The sequence below is a fragment of the Strongylocentrotus purpuratus genome, unplaced genomic scaffold, assembly GCF_000002235.5.
Source record: "Strongylocentrotus purpuratus isolate Spur 01 unplaced genomic scaffold, Spur_5.0 spur5_scaffold_10, whole genome shotgun sequence".
NCBI classification, from domain to species: domain Eukaryota; kingdom Metazoa; phylum Echinodermata; class Echinoidea; order Camarodonta; family Strongylocentrotidae; genus Strongylocentrotus; species Strongylocentrotus purpuratus.
The window spans coordinates 26739466-26767268 of NW_022145595.1; the positions used below are offsets into that span (position 1 = coordinate 26739466).

The 27803-nt window shown below is 37.3% G+C and overlaps 1 protein-coding gene across 1 annotated transcript; it reads right to left on the minus strand.

Annotated features, from left to right (window-relative positions):
* Nucleotides 1-361: 361 nt before the first annotated feature.
* Nucleotides 362-26755, minus strand: LOC100893206 (serine/threonine-protein kinase 31). Its single transcript, XM_030979922.1, has 28 exons — nt 26614-26755; nt 25980-26077; nt 24440-24550; nt 22874-22944; nt 22267-22301; nt 21457-21615; nt 20525-20596; nt 19955-20119; nt 18785-19085; nt 17644-17774; nt 16709-16815; nt 15746-15953; nt 14751-14873; nt 13648-13764; nt 13101-13190; nt 12395-12553; nt 10924-11175; nt 10450-10554; nt 7708-7788; nt 7140-7265; nt 6522-6733; nt 5665-5830; nt 5170-5295; nt 4513-4845; nt 3564-3978; nt 3101-3142; nt 2661-2735; nt 362-1539 (listed from the first exon to the last, which is right to left on the minus strand). The coding sequence occupies exons 1-28, from the start codon at nt 26674-26676 to the stop codon at nt 1481-1483; spliced, it is 4002 nt and encodes a 1333-aa protein (XP_030835782.1). The 5' UTR covers nt 26677-26755; the 3' UTR covers nt 362-1480.
* Between the last annotated feature and the right edge of the window lie 1048 nt (nt 26756-27803).

Below are 27803 nucleotides of genomic sequence, written 5' to 3' on the forward strand. Positions count from 1 at the left end.
GCCAGTAGGGAATAAGGGTGGCATTGCTTACCAAAGATCACAGACAATACAGCGTTCAGTCTTAAATCAGTGCTAGACAGCAATTCTTCAAACTACAGGAAATCTCTAATGAAATAAAGTAAGGTAAAGATTAAAGAACACATCAGAAAATTAACTATGAAACAAAAAAGAAAAGTAAATTAAGCATGTTAATTCTTCCTCTGCTTTTCATCCTAAACCTTCACTTGTAGCCTCTGTCTGGATTTACTGTTGGAAGAACTGTTCAAGAGTGTTTGCTACATGCAGAAACCTTGGGCTATCTCCCTGACATTAAGATCAAACAACTTCACTACACATGATGTATCTCAACAACTACTACTGTTGACTCAAATGTCACATAAATCAATACAATCTGCCTCTAACAGAAATGGAAAGAGGCAAGGCGACCCCATCACTTGCAAAGAAGAGCCACCGTCATCAGCTTCTTAATATTCTATAGCTAAAACTCGGTATTCGGTATAGGCGTCATTCATAGATGTACAACTAGAAACTTATTGGTACCTCTTCTCTATAGAATTCATGGAATGGAAGCAACTCTACCTGATCATCCATCAATATAATACATCACACACTCCATTACAGAACCATATGTCTGTATGTGTAAAACCTTTGGCACATTTTGAAAGAGGTACGAGAATGGCCGCTTGTTGGCAATCTAAACATAAACATCTGAGAAAGAAAACGTTTCCCCATCTTCATATCACATATCAAAAACAACAAATGAATACAGAATCATAAGCTTGCAGCTTTGTATCTTTGGCACATCTGAAAGAGGTATAAACAAGGCCCTCTCCTTGGCAAACATAAAAATGGAATTTCTGCCCAACATCATCATGGGGAGAAAAGCTAATACTAGTTGGCAAGGAATACTGTTCGCAACAACTTGAATAATACTTTGTCAAATCAGCTGCTTATAAACTAAAGGCAAACATTTTGAGTTGAAATCAAAACTAACTTATCATGATTAATTCATAACATTTTCAAGCAAATTTGCTCTTGATCAAAATGTTGAGTTTTGAGGTAAAGAAAGCGAGCGATAATAAATCATTAGTGACATATCTTTGAGTAACATAACCAACTGGCTTCACACATTTCATAATTCCTGAAGTCATTGTTAACCTATAAACTGTTTTGAGTTTCTACATAATATACATGTCCGTAACAAGTCAGCCTGTCAATGTATAAAAACAAAGTATATATCTACTGATAAAAATAAAGTAACTTTCCATGATCACAAGCCCTTTTTGGCTTTTGAACGAATGGTTATACCTTTACTTTTTGGTTCAATACTAAAATGAACTCTAGATAAAACAAGGTGTTTCTCTTATTATGAAAAATTCTAGAACGTAAAACAACTGTAATATAAAACAATTCCTGCTAGGATTTTGACCAATTTTTGGATGCTTAGTTGAAACTTGGGATAAGGAGATAGCATCAGCCCTCACACTGGAGAGCTATTATCATCAGCCTCTTCTCGAGCATTGGTGACTCCAACTGGTTCTGTGGGAACAAACAAAAGATAGGAAATAAAGAAATCAGTCAACTTTAATCACATGTACATTTTCCAACTGCTATGTTAACTGATATGTTGGAAAGAGAATTGTATTTAGCTTATTGAATTCAAGCCCTGCAACTGCTAGATTCATCATTATAAAGGCTCGTTCATAAATGACATGGTAAAGCATCACAAAAAAATCTGCCAGGTTTTATTCCATGTAAATGAATGGTAAGTGTGTGCAACAAAGGTCCAGTGTGTATTCACTGAGCTCTGTGTTGTAAGATACAGCAATATTATGCATGGTACACTTACGTCATTAACAAAAGTTATTATAAAATTGCCATGGTTTTGCCTTTTCATATCTGAACAAGGCTCAAGTGATATACAATGACCAATTTGGAACTAACTAACAGTGTAACATTATTTTGTGTCATGTTTTGTTTGGGATGGTTCGAGAGCATAGACACCTCTAAATATTTAGTTGTTTCTCTTTACAACATAATAAACTTTTTGCTCAAACTGAAGTATTTCTTTCATCAAGTACCTGGGGTCCCATCAAACAGTTGTAATTGATTCAAATAGATCGCAACTGAACATCAATCATAACTCTGTACCAAAGAGATAGGAGTTTAAGTTTGTACTTAATGGGAGAACTTGTGGTCAATACATATCTCTTTAGAAACAAGGGCGTGTTTCACAAAGAACATAAGTCAAATTTAACTCTAAGTTGGAATTAGACATTATGGAGAGCAATTTGTAGCCTTAAAATAAAATATATTCAAAAACAAAAATTCCAAGTATTTTAGACTATTCATAAATTCCACATCAAGAACATGAAATCTCCATGATAATAGAAAATATGAATGATTTGAATCAACATTATATGCCTTTTAAAATAACTTTTACAAAATATTTTCTAAAATGCTAATGGCTTTCTATAACTAGTAAGTCCAACTTACAGATAAGTTCAACTTAGGATCATAGTAAAACACCCCTGGACCTGTACTTCACTTTCTCTTTCAGATAGCAAGAGGTGTTTTAGAACCATGGAGAAATCCACTATCAAACCGGTTTCTTTACTGTAGAGTTTGTCCCGAAGGAGAAGGAGTTTCACTAGACTTACCTTCTGAAGGCATGCTTCTCTCTACCAGTGTTGGTACATGGTTGATGACCTCATCATCTTCAAGAGGAGGAGGCTCTTCAAACAAAAGGCAAACATGGAATTAGAATTAATGCTTAGTAGAGATAACCCTCATCCTAACTGCACCAAATGATAGAATTAAAACAAATGTTGCGGATGACTAGCTCCAGGAGAATTAAGATTACTGTAATACTAAACAGGTGTTTGAGTTACAAGACCAAAATGGGAATTGGCTTAAAAGAACTTTGAGGGTACTTATCTGAATGAACTAAATTTGAAGTGATTTGCCAATTTTTTTCTCCACACAGATTGCATGCTACACCTCTGACATGACAGTAACGTATATAGAGATATCACATTCCCTTCTGAAAGAATACATCACACTCCTCACTTTACGAAGAAGATTTGAGACAAGAACTTACCACTATCACAGTCTGAAGCCTCTTCACCAGCTTCTTCTTCAACTGTCAGATGGGAAAAATATACAGTAAAGAACATTTCAATTAAAAGTCTTAAATGATCTAATTCATTCTGTACAGTTTGATATGAAGCTCGTTTGATTTAATCATCCATTACTACAGCCATGAAAGCATTGGTTGATAACTAACAAGGCTCGAGGACTAGATTCGGTCAGTTATCTTGATACTTACAGGCCACTTGATACAATTTTATGAAAATTATATATCAAAAATTCATCTCGATACCTTTTTGTCAAGAACTACTGGGTCTCAAGTCAGACATGCCAAAATCAGGTTTCTCTTATTGACTGGCTCGTAAACCCCATAGACTTGGAATTCTATTCACAGTTGTCATTGAAGCTCAGATAATACATTCTGACACCCCTTTCCCCAAGTCCATATCATGATTTCATTACTACAGTCATACCTTTGTGAGCAGGTTCCAGGGTGAACTGACTGACTTCCTGGACTACCGCCTCAGGTTTCTCTGCTCGTTGCTCCTCTCCCTGATCCATAGGGGTCTCATCGTGGGTCTGCTCACATCCTGGTGAATGCTGAACCACAAGTCCCGGCGAGTCCTGGACTACCTGTCTCGGCGAGTCGTGGACTTCGTGTCCTGGTGAGCCTTGGACTACCCGTCCTGGTGAGTTCTGAGCTACACCTCCTGGTGACTGCTGAACGTGTCTAGGCGAGTCTTGGACTACGTGTCCTGGCGAGTCCTGGACTTGTCTTGGTGAGTCCTGGACTATGTGTCCTGGTGAGTCCTGGCCTTTCTTTTCTGTCATGGATTCCTTGACAGGAGACGCTGGTGGTGTCTTCAGGGAAACATCAACAGGTGTTGTCTAAAACAGGTATACAGAAATAGAGAGAAGACAAAAAAACAGGAAAGAGAAATAGACAGAACAGTGAATTTATCATCTTCATTTCAAATTCAGTGTGGCTGTAATGAATCTGAGTCTCAAATGAATCCCATTTCTTGATATCTCCACTGCAGCTTGTTAGGGTTCTTTCTGAGGCAAGGCTGGATGTGTCTTCACTTTCACCACAAGTGGATTTTGTTCATGAAAGGTCAGATAGAAATCAAATAAATGGAATGGGTGATTTCCTTGCCCTTATTTAATGCAAGAGTGATGACTAAACATTTCTCAAATTGAGCATGTGTCTGAAGACATACATTGCACACTAGTATCAATCTTTACCATAAATAACTTGTTCAGATTTGCGACATGATTTGTTAGAACATAGTATACATACAGATTACAGCAGAGCAACATAATTTCACATATGAATATCATAAAGATGCTTGATATTTTCTTCTTCTTTTTAATAAGAGGTCGTGCAATATAAAAGAATTCTTGAAGCAAAACCATTTTTACCTGTTGTGAATGCTCCATCTGAAGATCTCCTGGTGCACTAACATCAAGCTTATTCTCCTCTCCTTCTGGGATATCACACAGAGAACTCTCATTCAGAGACACATCTCCTCCATCAACCGCTGCCACCTCCATCGGCGTCACCGTCTCTTCGGCAAACTCTGGAGGATTGGTGAAGAATGCAGACTCCATGACGCGGGCAGCAGAGGGTCGTTTGGAAGGGCTGTAATTCAGCATGGAATCTAGAACCTCCGTCAGAGAGGGCGGTAGATTGCAGCCTTCCAGGTCTGGCGTGCCGTCTGGCTCAACTTTGAAGACTCTGGTTGGGAAAAGGGCCTGTAAACAAAAACAAGACATATATGTTATTAGTACATCCATACATCTTATGCACTCTAATAATCGGTGTATATTAAAAATGAGATTTCAGCCTGAAAAGAATCCACTTTGGATTTCAAATGAGCTGATTATAACTGATAGAAATACTAAAATATTTGAAACATATGCAGGTATTGGAAAGTATGGTTCACGGTCACCCCTGGGCGAGGAGTGGCAAACAATAATTAATGACGTGAAATACAAAATCATTTCCCAATTAAAAATCAAAGCCTCAACCTCACACATGAAAGGCATCACCATGGAAACTAAAAAATGAATTCTTACCCAAAGAAGGAGGAGTCCACAAGCAAATATATCAGCTTGTGATGTCGCTTGAAGTCCACAGTTAACCTCTGGAGCAGTGAAACGCATTCCTGTCTCAGAGGTGAATCCTTTCAGAGCTGTCTCACTCTACAGGTGCAGGAGGAAGAGCGACCAGACAGAGAGAGACAAAACACCAGTTACTCAATCATTTGGCACCTGAATATCTTAAAGGTAAAGACCAGTTTTGGAAATGCCCCCCCCCCCTCAAAAAATGAAATGGAATGGAAGCTCTTATTACCTTTCATGTTAAAGAATATGGTTTGACTAATATGTGTTGATACAAATTTTGCTGGAAAACTTTCCAAATTTCTTATCATTTTGATGATTCCAGAACCTTGCAGTACACACCAATACTTATATGCTAGACAATCAACCTTTTCTGATCGATTCCACAACGTTTCTTTCACAATGCAATCGCATGACCATAACTGGTCTTTATCTTTAAATTCTACTTACAGTTGTCATAGTGAAGTCGAATTCAGCCAGGTTGGCAATGATACAAGACTCCTCCTCCCCCTCCTCCTTGCCTTCCATTCTTTGCTCTAAGAGGACGTTCCTTGGATGTACTCCTCCATGAACCAGACCTAGTCGGTGAAGTCCCTCTAATGCCATTAAGACATTCCTATGATAAGAAAGAACAGGAGTGGCGGCAGGGTTCAAGAGTTAGCTCAGAATTTTGTATGGTAAAAGAAAATATTTATTTTTCTTGTAGGATAGGGCAACAAACACAATGTAATGTTTGACATTCTAAGATGTAAGAATCAAATGTAAATTTACACGTTGATTATTATAGCCATCTTCTTTTTCATCATCGTTAGCAGCATCATCAACATCATCATCATTACCATCACCATCATCATCATCACCATCCAAACCATTCTCTTCATCAGATGTCATGGTCGAGTGGATATGACCCCGGACTGTCGATCACAATGTTTGCGGTTCGAGTCCCGTCGCGGCACTAATGTCCTTTGGCAAGACATTGATCTACATTTGCCACACTCAACTCAGGTGATGTAAATGGGTACCTGGCAGGAATTAATTCCTTGAAATGCTAGAGCGCCGTAATGGCAGCCGTGCTAAAGCCAGGGTAATGATCGGGAGTGCCAGGAGTGTCAAGTCTGACAGACATGAGCGCTATACAAGAACCCAGTTTAGCTGTATGATAGCTGCCATCGGGATTATCTCTACAAGTAACAAGTAACCCACTAATATTATTATTATCATCTTCAATACAATATCATCGATATCCTCATGACCCTCATCCACATAAGAACGTTTGTAGTCATCATCATTCTCTAAGAAGCTGTTACCTGCAGACATTGATCACATCTGTTCTGCTGAGCAGTCCATCTTCTTTAACAGCAGACTCTAGGTTTCCTAGTCCCATGTATGGTAACTGAAGGAAGAGCTGAGAGCCGTCACTCTCTGGATAGACGGCATGGAGTTTCATGCAGGCTGGGACTTCAATCACAGAGTAGGCTATCATCTTATCTAGAGTGTGCTTGTCAGGCAGGTGGATCACCTACAATCAAATCAGTTATTAAATTGATATATTTGGTAAATTATTATATCTGGACCGGATAGATATCGCGCACGTGTCGCATAGTCCCATATACATCTTTCTGTGTACAGTGCTTGTAATTTTACTAGACTGGGCCAAATTTCTTATCATTTTGATGATTCCATAACCTTGCAGTACACACCAATACTTATATGCTAGATGATCAACCTTTTCTGATCGATTCCACAACGTTTCTTTCACAATGCAATCGCATGACAAGAACTGGTCTTTATCTTTAAACTTGTATAATGATTATCAACAAAAATAACAGGGGTACATACTGAAAACAGCCAACAATTCTTGCATGGACATGTTGGATAACTGTATTAACAGTTCACAATGGACATATCGGCAAACAAGACTGTACCTTGATGACGCTGACAGGCTTTCCATTAGCTTTGGCAAGCTTCACGGTCGTCTTCTTACAGTCTGGTACAGGTGAAAGGTCAAAGTGCGTGAGGTCACGACCATCTTTGACTAGTCCATTGGTTTCCTATGAGTAAGAGGAGATTGACTCCATTATAATGAAATGTCAAATGTACATTCATGCATATGAGATATCATTTCCCATGTCTGAAATACAAAGAGATTTGAAGAGTGTGCCTTTATCCAATCTATTATATCACCAATACCATCTAAAGCAATAAATGATTTGGAATAAATACACAATGAAAAGAAAATATATCATTTCATAACATTTATGACAGGAATTTGCATACAGCAAGGCACCATCACTAGAATGTGGGCTGAACAAAATCAAACAGAGACAAGTACATTTACAGGAAAAGAATCAGTATTTTGTGATGTCATGACAACAGCATCATAGGACAGCATCATACAACAATGCTCCCCTTCAAAAGATGACTTCCCATTTCAAGCATTTAGATAGTGCTTACACTTTACCTTTTGAGACAGAAATGAGGAATTCAACTTACCAAGAACTTGCTGATGCCTATGACTGGGTACAGGAATGGCAGCTCGGGGTAATGATTTGCTGTCAGCTCAGAAAGTTCCCTCTAAAAAAAAGTAATAGTACATACAAATAATTCATGAAGAGGCATTCAAGATACAGTAAAATATCTTACTTGTTAAAATGCAAATCAATACACAAGAGAGGGAATGAATCAAGTGGTTTCTTCATGAATATATGTAGAAAGAGGAAGAAAAAAAAAAAGTTTTCAACTTCTTGATATACAAACTTGTCGTGAAATGAAAAAAAAACTAGATGGAACTTCGACTGCGCGCAGTCGAAAATGATGCCTCCGTCATGGAGCAATTTTACAAACCAAAACAGAAGAAATTTTTCAAATCAATTTCAATTGTAATCCATTATATACATATATGACCCTTTGATCTTTGACCTCATGACCCTAAAATCTACTCAGTTCATTGGCTCTGCAAGATGTCCTGAGTTAAATAGTAATCCATCTGTCAGTTCTAATGAGAATGCGTTCACAAGCTATTTTTGCCTACATAATGAACCCATGACCTTTGACCTTGACCTCATGACCCCAAAATCTAATCAGTTCATCGGATCTGCAAGTAACATACATGACCTAAGTTTGGCAGGAATCCATCAATCGGTTCTTGAGATAACGCGATCGCAAGCTGTTTTTGCATACATAATGAGCCCTGTGACCTTTGACCTTTCATCTCGTGACCCCAAGATCTAATCAGTTCATCCGCTCTGCAAGATACATACATGACCAAAGTTTGGCAGGAATCCATCAATCGGTTCTTGAGATAACGCGATCACGAGCTGTTTTTGCATACATAATGAGCCCTGTGACCTTTGACCTTTGACCTCGTGACCCCAAAATCTAATCAGTTCATCAGCTCTGCAAGATACATACATGACTGAAGTTTGGCAGGAATCCATCTATCTGTTCTTTAGATAACGCGATCACGAGCTGTTTTTGCATACATAATGAGCCCTGTGACCTTTGACCTTTGACCTCGTGACCCCAAAATCTAATCAGTTCATCGGCTCTGCAAGATACATACATGACTAAAGTTTGGCAGGAATCCATCAATCGGTTCTTCAGATAACGCGATCACGAGAACGGGACGTACGGACGGACGGACGTACGGACGTACGGACGGACGGACAACCCGAAAACATAATGCCTCCGGCTACTTCGTAACGGAGGCATAAAAAACTTTTAGATTCTGCTTATAGGCATCGGCTTGCATGGTGATGTAGATATACAGCAGGCTTATGGTTACACCGTGTGAGACTCGAGCCCACAGCAACTTGGTGTCTTAAGCCCACGCACGGCAGCTATTCCCCACTCCTGACAACTGATAGTCAACCTGTCAGCCCCTCCTACCACCCATTCTCTCCTTCCGACGCTTTAGTTCTCTTTAGAACTATAAACTCAAGAAAGATTACCAACAGTTCTTTTCAAGACTCCCCAATCCTCCCGCCTCTCACATGGTGCAACAATAAGCCTACTGTATAAAATATCATTTGATAAAATTTCAGTCCACGAACAATAATTAAAACCTTCATCTGTCTTGATAGACTTGATAGTTGTGTATCAGATACATTCATCAGTAAACACAATGATTTTGATAGTGGTAAATGATGACATTGACATTTGAAACTAAGACGGTCATAATCAAGTCAGGAATGATAATACTACATGTATAACAGGAGAGTAATAATGGTGATGATTGTTAAACTAATAACTCTACAAAGACTCAGTGCATGTTTTACAGACATTAAGAATTGGTCCATACAGAATGGATTGAAATTAAATGAAAATAAGACGGAGTGTATACACTTTGTTAGCAGACATAGGACTTGTAGTCCGATTGATGATGTATGTCTTGATGGTACTGACATAGAATGTTCTACAGGTGCTAGAAACCTTGGGGTCACATTTGATAATAATCTATCTCTGAAGACTCATGTGAACAATGTATGCAGATCTGCCTCATTTGCGTTGCATAAAATCGGTAGCATCCGTCAGTTTCTTACTAAAAAGACCACCCAGAGACTTGTTCAGTCACTGGTCATGTCTCGTATTGACTTTTGCAACAGTCTTCTGTATGGTCTTCCTGATGCACAAATTAACAAATTGCAGCGAGTACAAAATTCAGCTGCTAGACTTATTGCAAAGCGTCGTTCACGTGAGTCCATCACTCCACTGTTTAGGGAGCTTCACATGCTAAGAGTCCGGGAACGAATTGATTTTAAGATCCTCTTGCTGACTTTCCAATGTTTGACAAAAACAGCTCCAGTCTACCTTCAAAGGCTGATATCAGAATACTTACCCTCCCGCAACCTGCGCTCAAACAAGAAATGACTCTTAATAGTTCCTGCCACCAATACCCAGTCTTATGGTTCCCGAACTTTTTATGCAGCATCCCCTCAACTCTGGAACAATTTACCTCAATGTATAAAACAAGCAGATTCAACAGACAAATTCAAATCCATGTTAAAAACCTACTTTTTTGTTAAATAGCCTTTTTCATTTGCATATGCAGCCCCCTCGATTGTCCACTATCTATTATGTATAACTTAATATTTGGCTGTAATTCCTTCTCTTTCTATTTTTCTTAAGCGCTTAGAGACATATTTTGTGATAAGCGCTATACAAATGTTGTTAATTATTATTATTATTATTAAATGCTGATATTAGACTGATGCATTAGAATGTTATGTTTGGTACCAGTAATGCATCTTCCTTCTGGTAGAGCGTCCACAGCTTCCCCTGAATGGTATGTATCTCATCCTGTAGCTCTTCCATACACTTCTCATTACACTGCTCGGTATCCTGTTAAAAGAATATACAAAGTATTATCTTAATAAATGAGGCATATGAGAAGAAAAAACACGAAAAATGGTCTGTTGGGTAAAATATGTGAAGATTTTCTCTTACAATAATTCAAGCTTACAAAATATGTTTCTTTGATGGCAAAATATGTATCGTGAACTGTAAATCAAATTATATACTGTAGAGAAAATAAAACACTAATAAAAAATCTATACAGAACTGGGTCAAATGACTTTAACATTATATATGTAAAAGGAATTTTAGATAAACTTGGTGAAATAAATAGATGATTGCAAGGACAGCTATCAATCACAAACAATATTCTGGATGATTGAAGAATTGGAGGAGAAAGAAAACCCAGAGGCCTACCTCTTCCAGGTCTTTCTTATCAGCGAGTTTGTGCCTGAGTCTTGACCTATGACCTTTGACCTCCTTCATGATAGTCTGTAGACACGATACATCAGGTCTGTTGTTCAGCCAGGGATTGAGCTGAGCGGCCATCGTGGTGAAGTTATCACACACCTGAGCCAGGCTTGCCAACGTCTGTTTCTCTTTGACGAGGGCCTTGACCAGGGCATGCACGGTGGACGAGACTACCTCCACTTCTCTCACATCTTGCTCCTGTAATACAAAGTTTTGGTATGGTGTCATGAATTTGGTTCAATGAACATATTGGAAGCATATGCGATACTAAAATATTCAGTGATCGTTGTCGCGGTTCAAATCGAATCTTAAGTTATGAAATTGTAAATAACAAATTCTTTATGTTGTATAGCTCCCTCTCAAGGTCAAGATATTAATCAAGCTATAAAACAATGTTTCTTGACTAAAATCAACCAATTAGCTATTCCTGTTTGGAAATTATATATCAGAAATACATATTCTGAGATTTCCATGGTCGCAGCTACCATTGTACGGCCGTAGGCGCTTTTTGAAATTTATCAAAGTTTCAAAAAGGGAGCACCGGTAAAATGTTATATTCAATTATTCTCGAAAGCAGAAGTGTTTTGGGGGCTAATTTTTCTAGTGCTTATAATACATCTACAGGGGCATCCAAATATATAAAAACTGTAAAGAATCACTACCCACCCAATTTTCAAATTTCCCAAAACTTTGTATTACCTTTAACATATACATTACACTAATGTTATGACCATTTTGACAGGTCATGAAAACATATTTTGAAAACACTAATGATAACATGTGTGACATAAACATCATTTAAATTTGGTATAAATTTGATAAGCATTATATATTAAAAGTATAAACAATTTAATTACAATTTCCAAATTCAGATGAATCCAAGTAAATTAAAATAGGTGCCCCCCTCCCCCAGTCACAAGGTTTCCAATGGCAAAAAAACTCAACACCTGCACAAACACCTGTTACGATTGATCTACATCGAGTTCCCAATCAATCAGAAGCAAATCTAATTGTTGAAGGATTGAGATTGGTAGGGGTATAATATCAGACAACAAAACTGCCTGTGATACAGTACTATCTTCAAAATTGATGAAGATTTGCTAAGTTTACCAACATTTTTTAGGTAAATACAACTTTAAGCTTAGTTTTTTCCTTTAAATTTTATAAGAATATTGATGAATTTGGTATCAGTTTGTAGAAAAAATAGTTCTCTATGAGAAAATAACAATGATTTTGTTTTGTCTGTTTGTTTTTTTCCTATTTTTCTCCACGAAATGTCAAAGTAGGGGTACGACCTATGTGGCGGTGCGGTCTTAACGCCGACAAATGCGGTATTCCTCCTTTCAAAGTTTACTGACTCTCTTCTATACATTAGTCTGTCAGCCATTCCTTTCTCTAACTGAATGATTCTTCTCACCTGTTTGGTCTGCAATGCAGTGCTATCATCCAGCTCAATGGATGGCGTGTAACCATGGAGAGTGAATGTTAGCTCAGTTTCCATAGCAACCAGGAAGTCATCCCTTAGCTTATCGGTAGATTCCAGAGATGGTGAGCAGATATCATCAAACAGGAAAGACTACAAAATAAGAATGAATTAAAATTTATAAATTGGAAAGTCAGGTAAATTTGTACTATTTGCATTTGATAAGAACATAGTAAAGACAAGCAAAATGATTGCAAAGGTTATGACAACAATATTTCCTGTTCCTGATTATTTGTTGGAAACACAAACAGAAATAGTTGCTCCATTATCTTTGGAGAAATATTCACTTCATACAGGCATCCACTAGAATAGCATCTTTCATATTGTAATGCACTGCCTAAATTCCCCTGAAATGTTAACATTTTAGCAGAATCTCAGTGATGGACCAATAACAATTATGCCCCTTCCAAAACCTTCATATACAAATTACAAGAATGAAGAATCCTGTTGAGAATTCTAACATTCTTCTTCTACTCATTTATTTATTAAAATTTCTATTTCTTCATCAATTTCCTCATTCAAATAAGTCGAAATATTGAAAATTTCAAAATACAACAATATCAACAATGCATCTTTTGTCCCCTTATCCCTTTAGGAAACTGTTACACCTCTGTTCATAGAAAATAACAGAACACCATACCTTGTTCATGTTGGTGAGTAGCTCACACCATTTCATCCTCAGCTCATTGGTCTCATCACGTAGAGGGGTAATCTTACCAGATCTTTCTTCCTGTGTAAGAAATTAAACACATGCGATTAACATCTGTATATTATTAACCCTTATGACTATGTGAACCATATATGGTATAATGGTTCTCGTCAATTGGAATGAGAGAATTTGTTAGTCGATGGGGTAATTACACCGAGTTTAATATCCACACAACATTCACAAAAGTCATCTTATAGTAAGAGGTGTAGTAAATGGAAACCTTTTTTGATGCTATAAGCAAAGAAATTGGTAACCTAGCTAAGGACAGTGTATTATGGAGCAACATAATCATCTTACACGGTGGGTATGAGCACTAAACAAGAAACCACTATTCATTTTCATTTTGTATACATTAAGAAAAATTTTATGGTTATGACCACCACCACCACCACCTCCACCCACCCCCCCCCCCCCCCCCCCCCACATCATCATCTGGATAGAAGATATCTCATTCATGAGAAGACTATCCTGAACTTACCAGCCATGCTTGGTATTCATCAAAGCATTCTACGTCTGCTACACTATGGTCTGGCTGCATCACTTTGGTTGGGTCCAGGTAAGATCCATACTCGGACTCTAACTGGTTCACCATACTCTATCGACAGAAACATAAAGGAAACTGTGAACACTGAAGAAAGTGGGAAAAGACTTTGGTCGGATCTATGTAAGATCCATACCCTTTGTTTAACTGACTTTCTAAACTGTCCAAGTAGAACAAGAAGACAGAAAGTCGGAAAGAAGAAAATGAATGTGACAACAGAGCAAATATGCAAAGATAATCCACGTATGAATAAAGACAGAAAATTGAAGAAAAGACACTAGATTGAAGGAAACATGATTGCAAAATTTTGGCAACTAACATGATTTTCAGCCTCACAACACATGAACAACAGATCTTCAATGAAGACTTACTAACAAACTACTATTATCCAAAACTGCTGTTTACCACTGTAAGAAAAAATGTTATGTGAGCATCTACCTATAAACAAATCAACCTACATCCGAAATATATCCCCTTACAAGACGAGATGAGGTGAGATTACAAGACAGATGTCTACAAAAAACAGAGAACAAGGACAAAATCCATCCAGTGATGATGTAATAAATATCTATATAAATTAACATTCATACGTTAAAGATAAACTCCAGTACTGGTAAAAAAAAAAAAATTAATTCTCACAGAATCAAACGAAACTTACACTGAATGTTCAAGATTACAAATAAATGACATGTGCCAAACAATTTTGGAAGAAAATGTATACTGGCTGAGTAATGAGCATAGAAAGACAAGGAAACCAAGGTAGTACCATCCCCGACACGATGTGTGTTGTCCCATATATAGCTTTCTATGTGAGTGTTTGTTACTTTACCAAGACTCGGTCAAATTTATTATGATTTTGATGACTCCAGAACCTTGCAGTGCACACCAATACTTACATGCTACATGATCAACTGTTTCTGATCCTTTCACACCTTTTCTTTCACAATGCAATCGCATTACCAGTACTAAAGTTTAGCTTTAAGGAATAAATTTGGTTAACAGTGCAATCAGCAAATCTACACCAGCCTGCAATTACCTACCTCAATATCTTTTAGTCTTTTGGCAATGGGTAACTTCTTGACATCATCCAAGAAGCTAGTGAGAGCCTTATAGGCCTCATGACGGGCATCATTCCGTTGAAGCATTGCATCCGCCAACTCAGCCTACAAGAAAATTCAGATATATGAAGATAAATACAGAGAGAGATTAAACTGAAGATTTTATTATTCAACCTGAATGAGACAAACAGGATACGTGAATCTCAATCACAGCTCTTCCACACGATCAATATGCTTGATTCCTAGTTTTAGAATTTAAAGTTTGTTAACAAGTGCAGTACAGGAAACTACCAAGACAGTATTTGTTATCTTAATTTCCCAGGAAGGTAATTTCAGCACTACATGTTTGTCACCCAATCAAAGATAGCTTCAATGTTGAAGACATTGACAAATTGTGTATTATAAGATATACAACCACAATTTTTTTATTTAATAGATACAACCCATGAAACGTCGAGATAGAGCATGAGTGGTCTAAGTCAAGAGAATACATGATGTAACTGCAAATCTTGCTCAAATCTATCATCACCATGTAAGCCTTCAGAGACTAAGAAACACAATATTATCATACATTACAGTGATCGTTTAACAATGTTAAATCTGAGATGCACGGCCCAACGTGTTATCAGTGTCTGCGATATGGTGTAATATTGAAGCCCTAAAAGATTGCACTTCAAAATGATCAAGAAGTGCCTCAAAAAAGTAAAAATCATTGAGTGACCGGTTTTACCATACTCGTTATCCCCAATAGACTGTTGTGTTATGAAAACCATTTGGCAAACGCAAAATTTGATTTCCATTTTCAATCATAAATATCTTGATAATCAGACAGGCGATCGGCTTGTAAAAGTCATGGAGTTCCTGACTGACCTAAAGGTTTATAATTATCATTGCAGCATGAGCCAAATCAAGGATTATTTTTAAGGATCTAAGACAAAGTTACCGGATCCCTTTAAATGATCACTAGTGATTCTTACCTGAGACTGTAGGTTTTGTAAGACCTGCTGCATTCTCTCTAGTTCCTGGAGCTTTATACCGACTGGTTCTGAGTCCGGGATGAGACTGATCAGATCACCCTTCTCTTTGGTAGGACTACCCTCCATGAATGGATGCAGTCTCTTAGCAGCAAGATCAATGGCGAGCAGGACGGTGTTCTTATTCTCGGGATCAACTGAGAAACCAGTCCTGCATTCAAACAAAAGATGAAAGGTAAAGATACCTTTACATGTATACATAAAGACAGCTCTGTGAATTTATAGTTCTCCTATACTGTTTTATGAGTGATTGACTGAACACATATATGTAAATTTGCACGTTTATGATTTGACAGAGCAAAATTAATTGAAAAAACTAATACGTTTTAAAACATTTTCCTTTGGGTATTGTTATGACCACCACCACCACCCCCATCATCATAATTATCATTATCCTCATCAATATCATCATCCTCATCATCCTCATCATCCTCATCATCCTAATCACCATCACCATCATCCTAATCATCATCATCATCATCATCATCATCATCATCATCACCATCATCGTCTTCATCATCATCATCACCATCATCATCGTCGTCTTCATCATCATCATCTTTATCATCATTATCATCATCACTATCATCCTCATCACCATCACCATAATCATCACCATCATCATCATCATCATCATCACCATCATCGTCTTCATCATCATCACCATCATCATCATCGTCGTCTTCATCATCGTCATCTTTATCATCATCATCATCATCACTATCATCCTCATCACCATCACCATCACCATCATCATCACTATCATCCTCATCACCATCACCATCACCATCATCATCATCATCATCACCATCATCATCACCACCATCAATATCATCACTATCATCCAAACCACTAACATGACCTCTACCACCTCTCTCTCATCACCTCTCAAGACAGCCATCATACCTGGCCTCTTTGATCCTCTGAAAGCTCTCAGCTAGAGGTGTTAGATGGGACTGGAGAACACAACTCATCTTCTTGGATTCTTCCTCTTTCTTCTTCTCCTCCTCGGTCTAAATAAACCATATACATCAATATAATCATACATCACCGTTGTAAAATGTACCTTACAGCACATAGTATTTCATATCTTCTGGACTATAAAGCAACATATCACTATGTGTAGTAGTATATCAAACAACACGTCATCTAAAAAGTTTTGAATGAAATATACTTTTGGCGAATATCAATTACCAGTTTTCTGAAGTTCTGATAAGAGCTATATGTTGTATGTAATACATATTATCCTACACACTTGAAATGAGTATCTTATTATTTATTACTTGTGCTAAACAAGTTATCCAATAAAGTCTTCTACTACTACTACTACTACTAAATATATTAATACAAAAAATTCACATTTTTAGTACCTCTAGTTTTTATCACATCACTGAAGTCCATGTTTGGATGAATATAAATGCTAATATGATTTCACGTTATTGAAAAAGCTATTTGGCAATATCAAACATTACCAAACATCATTTTTAAATTCAAATATTAATAAATAAGAGAAGTAATGTAGTAATTAATTCTCTTTCTAGCAAAATTCCTAAATTTCTTCATGTCATAAATGCTTAACCGGACACCTACCCCCTGGACATCCACCCCCAGTCAACTACCCCCTAGGACAACTATCCCCTAGGACAACTACCCCCTAGGGCAACTACCCTCTAGGACAACTACCTCCCAGACAACTACCCCCTAGGATAGTTGTGGTAATCCGGGGGGGGGGGGGGGGGGGGGGGGAGGGTTGGATGTCTAGGGGGTAGGTGTCCTAGAACCCATAAATAAACTATAGCGTCTGCAGGTGGTATTAGCAATGTTAACAGGAAGAAAAATACCTTGTGATGTAGTAGTTGTTTCTGTAAGATGAATTTATCATCCTTGAGTTGTTCCATGACACCTTCCAAGTTCTCCAATCTCTTCATCAAGTCACTCATATCTTTGTTGTTATGGTGGTGTGTCTTGTGTCCTGTAAATATTGATGTATTTAGACAAACTCATGCTAGCTATCATGTACACAGTTGGTGACAATTTAAGAGTCACAAAACAACCTGCTTATTCTTCTTCAAATAATACACAGAACGAAACCACTCTATAGTTTACCCTGGGATGCATATGTTAATAATACCAAGTCCAATGATCATTTTTAGGATTTATCCATCACAGATGAATAATGAGAGTTAAAGGGATCGTTAAACAATGTTAAATCTGAGATGCACAGCCCTACGTGTTATTAGGGTCTGTGATATGGTGTAATATTGAAGCCCTAAAAAAAAAACACGCTTTTAAATGATCAAGTGATTAAAAAAAGAAAAGATCTTTGAGTGACCGGTTTTACCATACTCATTTTCCCAAATATATTGTAGTGTTATGAAAACCCTTAGACAAACACAAAATTTGGTTTTGATTTCCAATCATAAATATCTTGATAATCAGAAAGGCGATCTGCTTGTAAAAGTCATGGGGTTCCTGACTGACCTAAAGGTTTATAATTATCATTGCAGCATGAGCTAAATCCAGGATTTTGTTTCAGAATTTGAGACAAAGTTACCGGATCCCTTTAAAGCTTATTTATTTAGTCACAAATCACGTTAATCTGTATAAAACTGCTCAAGAGAAGTTACGAAAATGGTCTATTTTCTATGGAAAACAACGTCTGCCTTATCAACCTGCAAAACTTCTTCATTTTTAGGAGAAGCGGGGCACGGATTGGTGATCTTTTCATACGAGTGATCGCTAAAGTAGGTTTACTGGAGTAACTCACTGCAAGAGCTTTATTAAAATGCAACATAGGTTGTCCATATCAGGGACTCGTTTCACAAAGCCTGTTTTCAATGACACATGACAAAATCAGTGACAAATCTGTTGATAACCAATCTGAAGCAAAGATTTCACTAGCTTATAACAAAAACTGTCATTTGTGACTGATGACAAGTTCTGTGAAACACCCCCCAGGACTCCAAGGTTTCTCATTCTTACCATTGATGCCATTTACATCTCCACCCCCTCCTTGCAGTTCCTTGTTCTTCCACTGGTTCCCAGCTCCTCCACCACTACCACCTGTCTTAAGAGGAGGCCTGGAGGAGCTTGTCTGGATCATCTTCTCTTGGTAGCCTGGAGCAAACCTCTTGTTGATTGTCTGTGCTACATTGACGTGGTTGTGGAAGAGCTGTACAGGTAGGGAGCCATCTTCTTGGGGTTTGATGCCTTCTGCGATGATGATCTTCAGTTGCTTCCCATCACCTCCCTCCGCTTCAAGAGTTCCAAGGAATGTATAGGCCTGGTTTGGAAACAAAAGGAAGCTGCTGAATAACTTTTGTAAATTTGCACAGCCAGGGAACCCTTGTCCTGGGTTTATAACAGGGGTGACAGTGAGCAGTGAAAAAAGAAAGAACGAGGACTCGGAGAAAAAAATAGGGAAGAATAAAGAAGGATAAACAAAATAAGGGAAAAATCAGGAAATTGGGATAAAATCTGGAAGAAGAAAAATCGGGGGAAGAAAAAAAAAATCTGGAAAAATATCAGGAAAATTTTTTTAAAAATCAGGAAACCGATTTAAATCGGGTAATTATCATGCCTGTTATAATGATCTTCAGTTGCTAACGAAAACCAGTCTCAGCATAATTAAGGAATTCATATAGGCATAGTCTAGAAACCAAAGGAAGAGTAATTTGAGTAACTTGACTATTAAACTACTACACCAAACAAAAATGGTTTGGCTTGAAGTCCAGGTACTTTGGGGACCTTACAGTTTCAACATTTTTGGGTCACTCTGCAGCAGAGATCCTGGAATGACCCCTCCCCTCCCCCCCCCCCCCCCCCTCCCCAACCATGAATACAGACAGTTGTCATCGATGGGATTCAGTCATCACCTCACATGCCTACCCATGGAGTCCCAAAAGGATCTGTTGTTGGACCCTGTACACTGCTATTCTTATCATGCATCAGAAGCAGTACGTTGGACACAGGTGCACACTTACACTGGTTTGAAAGATCCCTGAGACATAGGTGAACAACAAATGTGGATTTGCAAGAAATGTACTGTTTAAATAAGCTGTAGCGTTGCACCTAACTAAATTTTTAAGCTACCTGTCGCTCATTCTTTACTATCCCTTACAAAAATAGCTCTTGCATCATCACGGGACTAACCTGGCTAGCAGCATCAGATGAAGAATCTTTCAACACTGGAGCTACACCGATGATCCTGATCTTCTGAGCGATAGGACCGATGCTTGCTAGCTCATCAGAGAGATGGACCATAGTATTAATATCCACCTCAGCACTGTTCCCATAGTCTATGTATAACACCTCGGCCTGGGAACGGTAGGGGAGAACAAATGGAAATATATTTTTAGTCAACTGTTACATGCATTAGGCTTTTAAAAAAAAGATGTTGTATTGCCATTTGCGACCGACCCCAAAATCTTGAAATCTACTTTCGGCTTTAAAAAAAAAAAAAAAAGTGTTTTTTTAGAGAAAACAAAAATTAAAGCTTTAAAAACTGAGAAATATCAGTCCAAAGAGGGAGAAAAAAAAATGAAAGAGGTTCCCGGCCGACTGACCCATGTTTTGGCACTTAAAGGGCAATACATCTTTTATTTTTAGGCCTTATAGACAATATTTCATATTGTAACATCTAGCAGTTCATACACAAAAGCAACTGATACTAAGGAAATAGAGGGCAAAGATAAAGAGGGCAGAGATTCCACCTGTTCTTACCTTGTTCTGATGATGATTTAGCACTCTGCAGCGATACCACGCTTCATCATCCTTGAAAATTGCACCATAGATCTGAAAGAATCATCAACAGATTGATTAAGAAAAGAGAAAAAGTAAAACTTCAAATGATTACAACTTAGGTTAACAAGCATTTCCAGAGAAAGAAAGTATGCAGGTTGTATAAAAATGAAAGTATTCTTGTGTGTATATTCTGTAACAAAACAATACATGGTAAAATTATGTTTTAACATACTTTCAAATAAATGCGCCAAAAATTAACAAGACTGACATAGTGAATATTGTGTGGTTTTAATTATTTACAACTACATGCCTCTCTCCAAAGAAAGTTACATTTAACATCATTTCTCATATGGTGTGTATCCTGTGCATTCATTAACTTGTCATTACTTGAGTTTCTTTCCCAAAATATTCCTCAAATGTGATAATATGAGAATGCCTATCATCAAAAGTGGTCACTTAAGGGATCGTTTAACAATGTTAAATCTGAGATGCATGGCCCTACATCTTATCAGTGTCTGTGATATGGTGTAATATTAAAGCCCTACAAAAATTGCGCTTCAAAATGATCAAGAAGTGCCTCAAAAAAGTAAAAACCTTTGAGTGACCGGTTTTACCATACTCGTTTTCCCCAATAGACTGTAGTGTTATGAAAACCGTTTGGCAAACACAAAATTTGATTTCGATTTTCAATGATAAATATCTTGATAATCAGACAGGCGATCTGCTTGTAAAAGTCATGGGGTTCCTGACTGACCTAAAGGTTTATAATTATCATTGCAGCATGAGCTAAATCAAGGATTTTTTTAAAGGATCTAAGACAAAGTTACCGGATCCCTTTAAATATGTTAAAGCTACATTGTGTTTTATTACCACTAAATCATCAATATACTTGATTAAATTGATTTAATGACCTTGATTCTATCCTGGTGAAGCTCATGTAGCCTTGGTGCAGAGTTACAGTAGTCCTGGAGCTTTGCCATGACGACAGAGAACTTCTCTAGGTTGTCTCTGTTGAGTGCCTGGACGTACAGGGTGTGTGGATCTACAACGTGGGTGATGCTCACCATCTCCTACAAGATTCATTAGAAAGCAAGAAACAAGTAACATTCCATTTGTACAGAGCTGCCAACATTGTGCGACCTAAAAAAGGAACCATGATGGCAAAAAAAAAAAGGAATTCATTAAAACGAAACTTACAACCATGCATGACACACTTCCAATGCAGAAATGTCCATTCCTCATGCAGTTTTTTTTCTTCCATATTAGGACCTATAGTTTATTTACAAGTAAGTATTTTGTTGTTATTTAGGTATTATCTGCATTTCCTTCTTTTTGAGAATATTTTTCTCTTGAAGTATGTTTTAACCTTAGTTTTCTATTGACTTTGAGATCAAAATCACATTATAGGGCAGACGTTTGATGTGTGATATGTTTAAAAAAAAAAAAATTAAAATAAAATTACAACAAATATTTTAAAAACATATTTTGTGAAGAAAAGAACGTAATTTGGATGATAAAACTGAACAATTCCGGGTAAAACGGAAAAGGTGGCAGCTCTGTTTGTATCATCTATAAAGGTATGTCTCAAGGTGCTTTGGAAACTCATTATCCATCATGGTTTTGGCCAATGTTATGTTTAATCTTACATCAATGAATTCCACATTCTGGTATGGGGGAGAGGGTTGAATTGATCAGTCTACTAACAATCAAAACTAAATTACCTCATATCCCTGGAGTTTCTTTATATCCTCTGATCCTACAGGAAAGAGAAGAAAAAAACATGAGACAAACAGGTGTAAATAATGCTAAATATTATAATAATATGCAAACTGCACACAAAAATGGTCACTACCTTCAAGCATCACTTATGATTGCGGTCTCCTGCACTTTTTTCAACAGATAATTCGGATAATACTCTAAATTTAAGATAATGTGTTATGGGAAATATTAAGTTGTTTTTATTATATGTACATATATTATGTAAAAACACATTTTGACATGAATAAATTGTTGTTTGTATATGTTCTTTGTTCTTTGTTATTCAGTTATATTATATTTCAAAAAATGAAGAAATAAAATAAAATCAAAATTAGTCCAAATATAAAGATCTACAATGCTTCACAGACTTTGACACATTCATATTTCAACATGAGAGGTCTAAGCCCTTTATACACTTTCTTATATGTCTGATTTTGAAACTGAACTCTTTAAAAATAAAACTGTTACAATGTAACCATGAGATTTTAGACACATATCCAAATCTTCTAATTGTGTACATTTCAATAACTAGTCACACATCAACTTAGCTACCGATGACATTTGATATACCTCTATTATTCTGATGAGCACCATCATTCCAGTTTGGGTTTGGACGTCCTGTATTTCCTAACAGACTTCGGCTAAGAAAAAGAAAATATGGGACATTGTTACGGGCAATTCTATTTGAAAATGAAATCAATACTCTATGTGAAAATGAACTTACTTGTTGGTTAATGATTGTGGCTATCCATTTTGATATCTAATTCTTTGTACAGAAATTTAAAAAAACATTGAAGGTAAAATATGGTACTCACAAGCCCTACAATGTATTAACCAAAGGCCATATTGCATTAACATATAATCATTATCACGTTTTCCTCTATTACAGATGTTGAGATGGAAATCAAAGTCAAATATATAACAAGACTATTTCTGTAATCAACAAAGACTATTTGAGAGAGTGTATATTTTGACAGAGTGAGAGGGATAGAGTGGGAGGGAGAGGGGCAGAGGGAGAAGATAAGAGAAGGTGAAGAGAATTTTAAAAAGAGAGAGCAAGAAAAAGAGTGAGAGAGCAAGAAAAAGTGAGAGAGAGCAAGAAAAAGAGTGAGAGAGCAAGAAAAAGAGTGAGAGAGAGAGAAAGAGAGAAAGAGAACGAGAAAGAGAAAAAGAAAGAGAGTATTAGTATGGCTTTGAAGGGTATCAAAAGAACAGACACCGATAACTGCGCCCCATACATCCAAGCAAGCTGAGGCATCTAGGCTAACTGGAGTTCCAGAAGGTGCAAAATAGCAATTATTAAACACATGACACACAATGTCTCACCCCATATCCTCAGCCTAATAGACCTTATCAAAGGATTACATTCTAGTGAGCCCATAAGTAATTGTGACTTGTACTTGAGACCTAACAATGCAAAGAGTTTTATGACAGAACACAATGGGAGCTTAATAGGACTATTGACACTCTCTGATAATCCCTAGCTTATCCTACTATGAGCCTTGAATACAACAAATCACAATACTATCATCAAACAATGATGATAGATGAACAGCTACATGCAGGCATACACAACAACAGCTCTGTAACACAAAGGTTTACAATCTGTTGCATAATCTGTTCCATGCACATATTGTTAACAAGGCCAATCAGAATCATTGTTTCAAGTTTGCAATTGACCTTAGAAAGGTCTTAGAAAGTGTACAAGATGTTATCAACAGCAAAGAGCAAGACAAAAAGCTAAGCCCTAACTGTAGTCATATGAATAGGTGTTTCCTACAGGTCACTGAATAGATACATCACATGTTGTGTCGAGAGTGCAGGTTCAAAAATGCTGATATTTATGGTGATATGCATATCTTTTTCAGCTGGTATGGAATGCTATCAATATGCATTCCTCTGCTTTGCATTATTGAAAGGAGAGGGAGGAGGGGGAGGGGGAGGGGGAGGGGGAGGGGTTTTGACCTATATTTTTGTTCAACCTTGAACAGTGGTGCTCAATCTTCTGAAAATTGCAAATTTACAAAATGTTACAAATGATAAATCAACCAACATAAATATAAGAAGAGATTGACGTTTACAAATCTACAAGCATGGTACACAAAATTGAAAGCAAAATTTAAATATATTTCTTACTTTTTGCTCTTTTCTGACTTCCGGACAGTCAGTACTCGTCCCATTATGAGTTTACCCTGGCATGATGATATAGCAACATCTACAGACGAACTTTCTTCAAAGTTCACAAACCTAAACGAAAGCAAAAACATGTACAAAATTTGTGGACTAATCAAGTTTGCTCACCGAATTACTAAATCAAATAAACACATTACTATCCGGACACTTACAAATGTATATCCCTGTTCTCATAACAAATGTACAGTAAAAAATTAAAAAATCAACTATCATTGTCAGGATCAGCTAACTCTCTTTCAAGAAATGAAATCACTTATCCTTCAACCTTCATTATGAAAGTAAATCCGAGAAGAAATTCATGATTTAGCCTATGATATAGATTATCACTACTAAGCTTGCAATAATCCAAACACACTGTAGTTCCAATTAAAAATACAAATTTTAAGAGAGAAAAATGTTAAAAGGGTCATCTCTAGTTCTGTGATACATCTTATAGTAGGGTGTCTGATCGCGCACCTGATGTTGTGTGCTAAAATCCTTCCCGTAGAGATTGCACGCATCCCTATGCAGTCTACATGCATTGTGCGATCATGCAAAATTGGTCAATGTTTTTATTACCAAATCAAGATTCAAACCTTTATTGCTCGTGATCCTGAAAGTAATACTCAATAAATGAGGTGTCATATGAAAGAGCAGGTTAATCTTCATATTTCCAAAGGGGCGTCATCTCAGATTTCTAAAAATATATTGGTCAAAACAGCGATTTAAATGTTGTTTCCTTGCTAGTTCCGAGATTTGCCATTTTGGAGAAATGACGCCCGAGCGGTCCCAGTTGTAAAAAATAAATCTGGCGCTTATATTTTCGCTTATCTCTAGCCCCAAGGGATCACAAGCCATTACAGTTTCGAAAATACCTTTCCCCCATTTTTCGGTTCAGCTATTAAAGTAGGGAGGGGTGAGCTCCGCACAGCCCAAAACCCATGGTGACGGCGCGTAGAATCTGCACATGCATATGCATTCAGACCACATGTGTGTGTTTGTGAATTGGCGAACAGACCCGCACACGGAAGACAACGGGGGTGGAGCTTGCGATCACGCTTAAGTAGCGCGTGTAGCTAAGCAACACGCATATGGTTGCATATTGCGCGATGCAGCTGTTGAGCTATAATCAGCAAAACAAAATAACTCTGCGTGTACATCTTTTTTGTCGATTCTGACAAAAATTGGATGAATATTGACATGTTTTTTGCCAGCTGTATCTTTTGAGAGAAACATGGTTGCGTCTCGAAATTTGAAAATGTATTATTCTGAGTAAATCTTGGACCTTGGATTCTTTTCCTCCTAAATACTCCGGAGAAGACTTTTGACTGTAGGTGGTGGACGATTACATTTTGGAAAAAAGTTCTTTAGTAACTGCATTTTTAAATGAAAGTGGGGAGGTTTGGTCAATAGTTGTGATTTTTTTTCAATTATCCAACCGTAGTAAACGATACAAAAGGGAAAATTGAAAAAGCAGAGACAGCTTTTATTAATTAATCCTCACCCATATTTAAACGTTTGTGTTCCATCCTTGGATTTCCCATCTTTCAAGAATAATGACGAGATGGGACCCATCTCACCAAACAACTGTTGAAAATCATTCTGCAAGAAAAACAAATCATGATTTGATAAGAAATAAAGATAATTTCCAGAAAATCTGGCAGATTATCATCATCTGATAGATAAAACCGAGGATATGTTACACAGGTTTCCAGCTTCACTTTCTTAGTTTTCATTATTTAACAAATTTGGAGCTAATTAAACGCTACAACTGCGATTGTTTTGGTAATGAGTTCTCTGACTCGAAGTTTGTTCAAGCTTGAAGTTGAAGGTTGCTTAGATCAGCTTAATTATCCTCCTCCAGTTTTGACATTAAAGTAAAATGTAATTTCTAAAAATCTTAACAGCCTAATTGCCTTACATTGCTTTGTTGGATAAAAAAACATTCTTTTTACTTATGTTCAACCATGTTCTACAGCAGGGGAAGCGTATTCATGTGCCTCATGCTTTTCAATCTGTGCTATGCAGTGCACTGTCTGGGCTTGTGCACGCAATTTGAAAAGCAAAAGTTCATGAACAAAATAACATTAATTTATAATAAATAAAGACATCTAATCATAAATTCAAATTCTACTCACGTCCGTAAATGTCATCGGGAGGTTCCCAACATAGATGCTGAAATTGCTACCTTTACTTGTCATGGTGTTGAGTTCTCTAGAATCTACTCAGTCAAACCGTACATGATCCGCAGTGTGTTTAACGCCAGAGCTCGAGGGTGGGTGGTGAGTGCGAAGATCGTTGATCCTTTCGGGGCGCTATAGTCTGGAGCACGCTGTAAACTTATACTTGTCAAACTTGATGTTTATAAACACGTGCATTGGAGCAACACGCAGCACATGTACAGAAATGTTGGGACTGGTAGGGGCGCTGTTGATCTTCTGGTCAACGTCTCTGAAATTGAAGAATTTTTTTCACAATTTGTATACTCGATTGAACATGTACTAGTCTATATTAGGTTGGATAGTTATTAACAACATTTTAAAAATATGTCTTAATGTGTATGAGACAATGTACTCTATAAAAATAAGGTTCTTTATTATTGTGTATATAAAAATCTGAATAAAGGCAAAACAGAAAAGACTGGGCTCTGACTCCGAGTCTGTATTTGTTTAGAAATCGAATGAATTAGTTCCAATTTAAAAAAAATATACATAAACATCATTATTGATGATACATTTCGTTTCCATGATGTCATTTCTTTCAAGAACATTTCAAATCCAAAGTCTAGGAATTTGCAAGAAAATATCACACACTTTGTTGTTGTTGAGGAGGTAGAAAATTAAGGTATATGCACAGTCCATAGATGATGATCAATGTCTCCACGCCCCCTCTTTGTCTCTGTCTGTCTGTCTCTCTCTCTATCTGTCTGTCTCTCTCTCTCTGTCTGTCTGTCTGTCTCTGTCTCTCTGTGTCTCTCTCTCTCTCTCTCTCTCTACAAAATTAATACTCCGCTATGTAAGCATGGGAAACATTATCTTGTTTCCTATTTTTGTTTTAATTTGTTTCATCCAGCAATGAGATGATGGCTCCCCCCAAATGCATTGTGGAAAAACAAAGCTGAACTACAAAGTAGAGCATGTGGGACGGGTTGTACCCCCCCCCCCTTTTCTTCTTGATCCTTTCTTTTTTTCTTTTGTGGGGAGGGGGGGGGGGGGCATGTTGATGAGATATGAATTAAGAAGACGAAGTTGTGGCAAAGGGTTGTCTTATTTTCACACTCCTATACTCTCCTTATTTGTACCCCCTTCTCTGCTGTCTCTCTCCCGTC

Coding starts and splice junctions, on each gene's coding strand:
- LOC100893206 (XM_030979922.1), bottom strand. CDS start 26,676: ATGACAAGTAAAGGTAGCAATTTCAGCATCTATGTTGGGAACCTCCCG. Junction 26,078..26,613: donor TCCCGATGACATTTACGGAC/GTGAGTAGAATT, acceptor TTTTTCTTGCAG/AATGATTTTCAACAGTTGTT. Junction 19,086..19,954: donor CATCTGATGCTGCTAGCCAG/GTTAGTCCCGTG, acceptor TTTCCAAACCAG/GCCTATACATTCCTTGGAAC.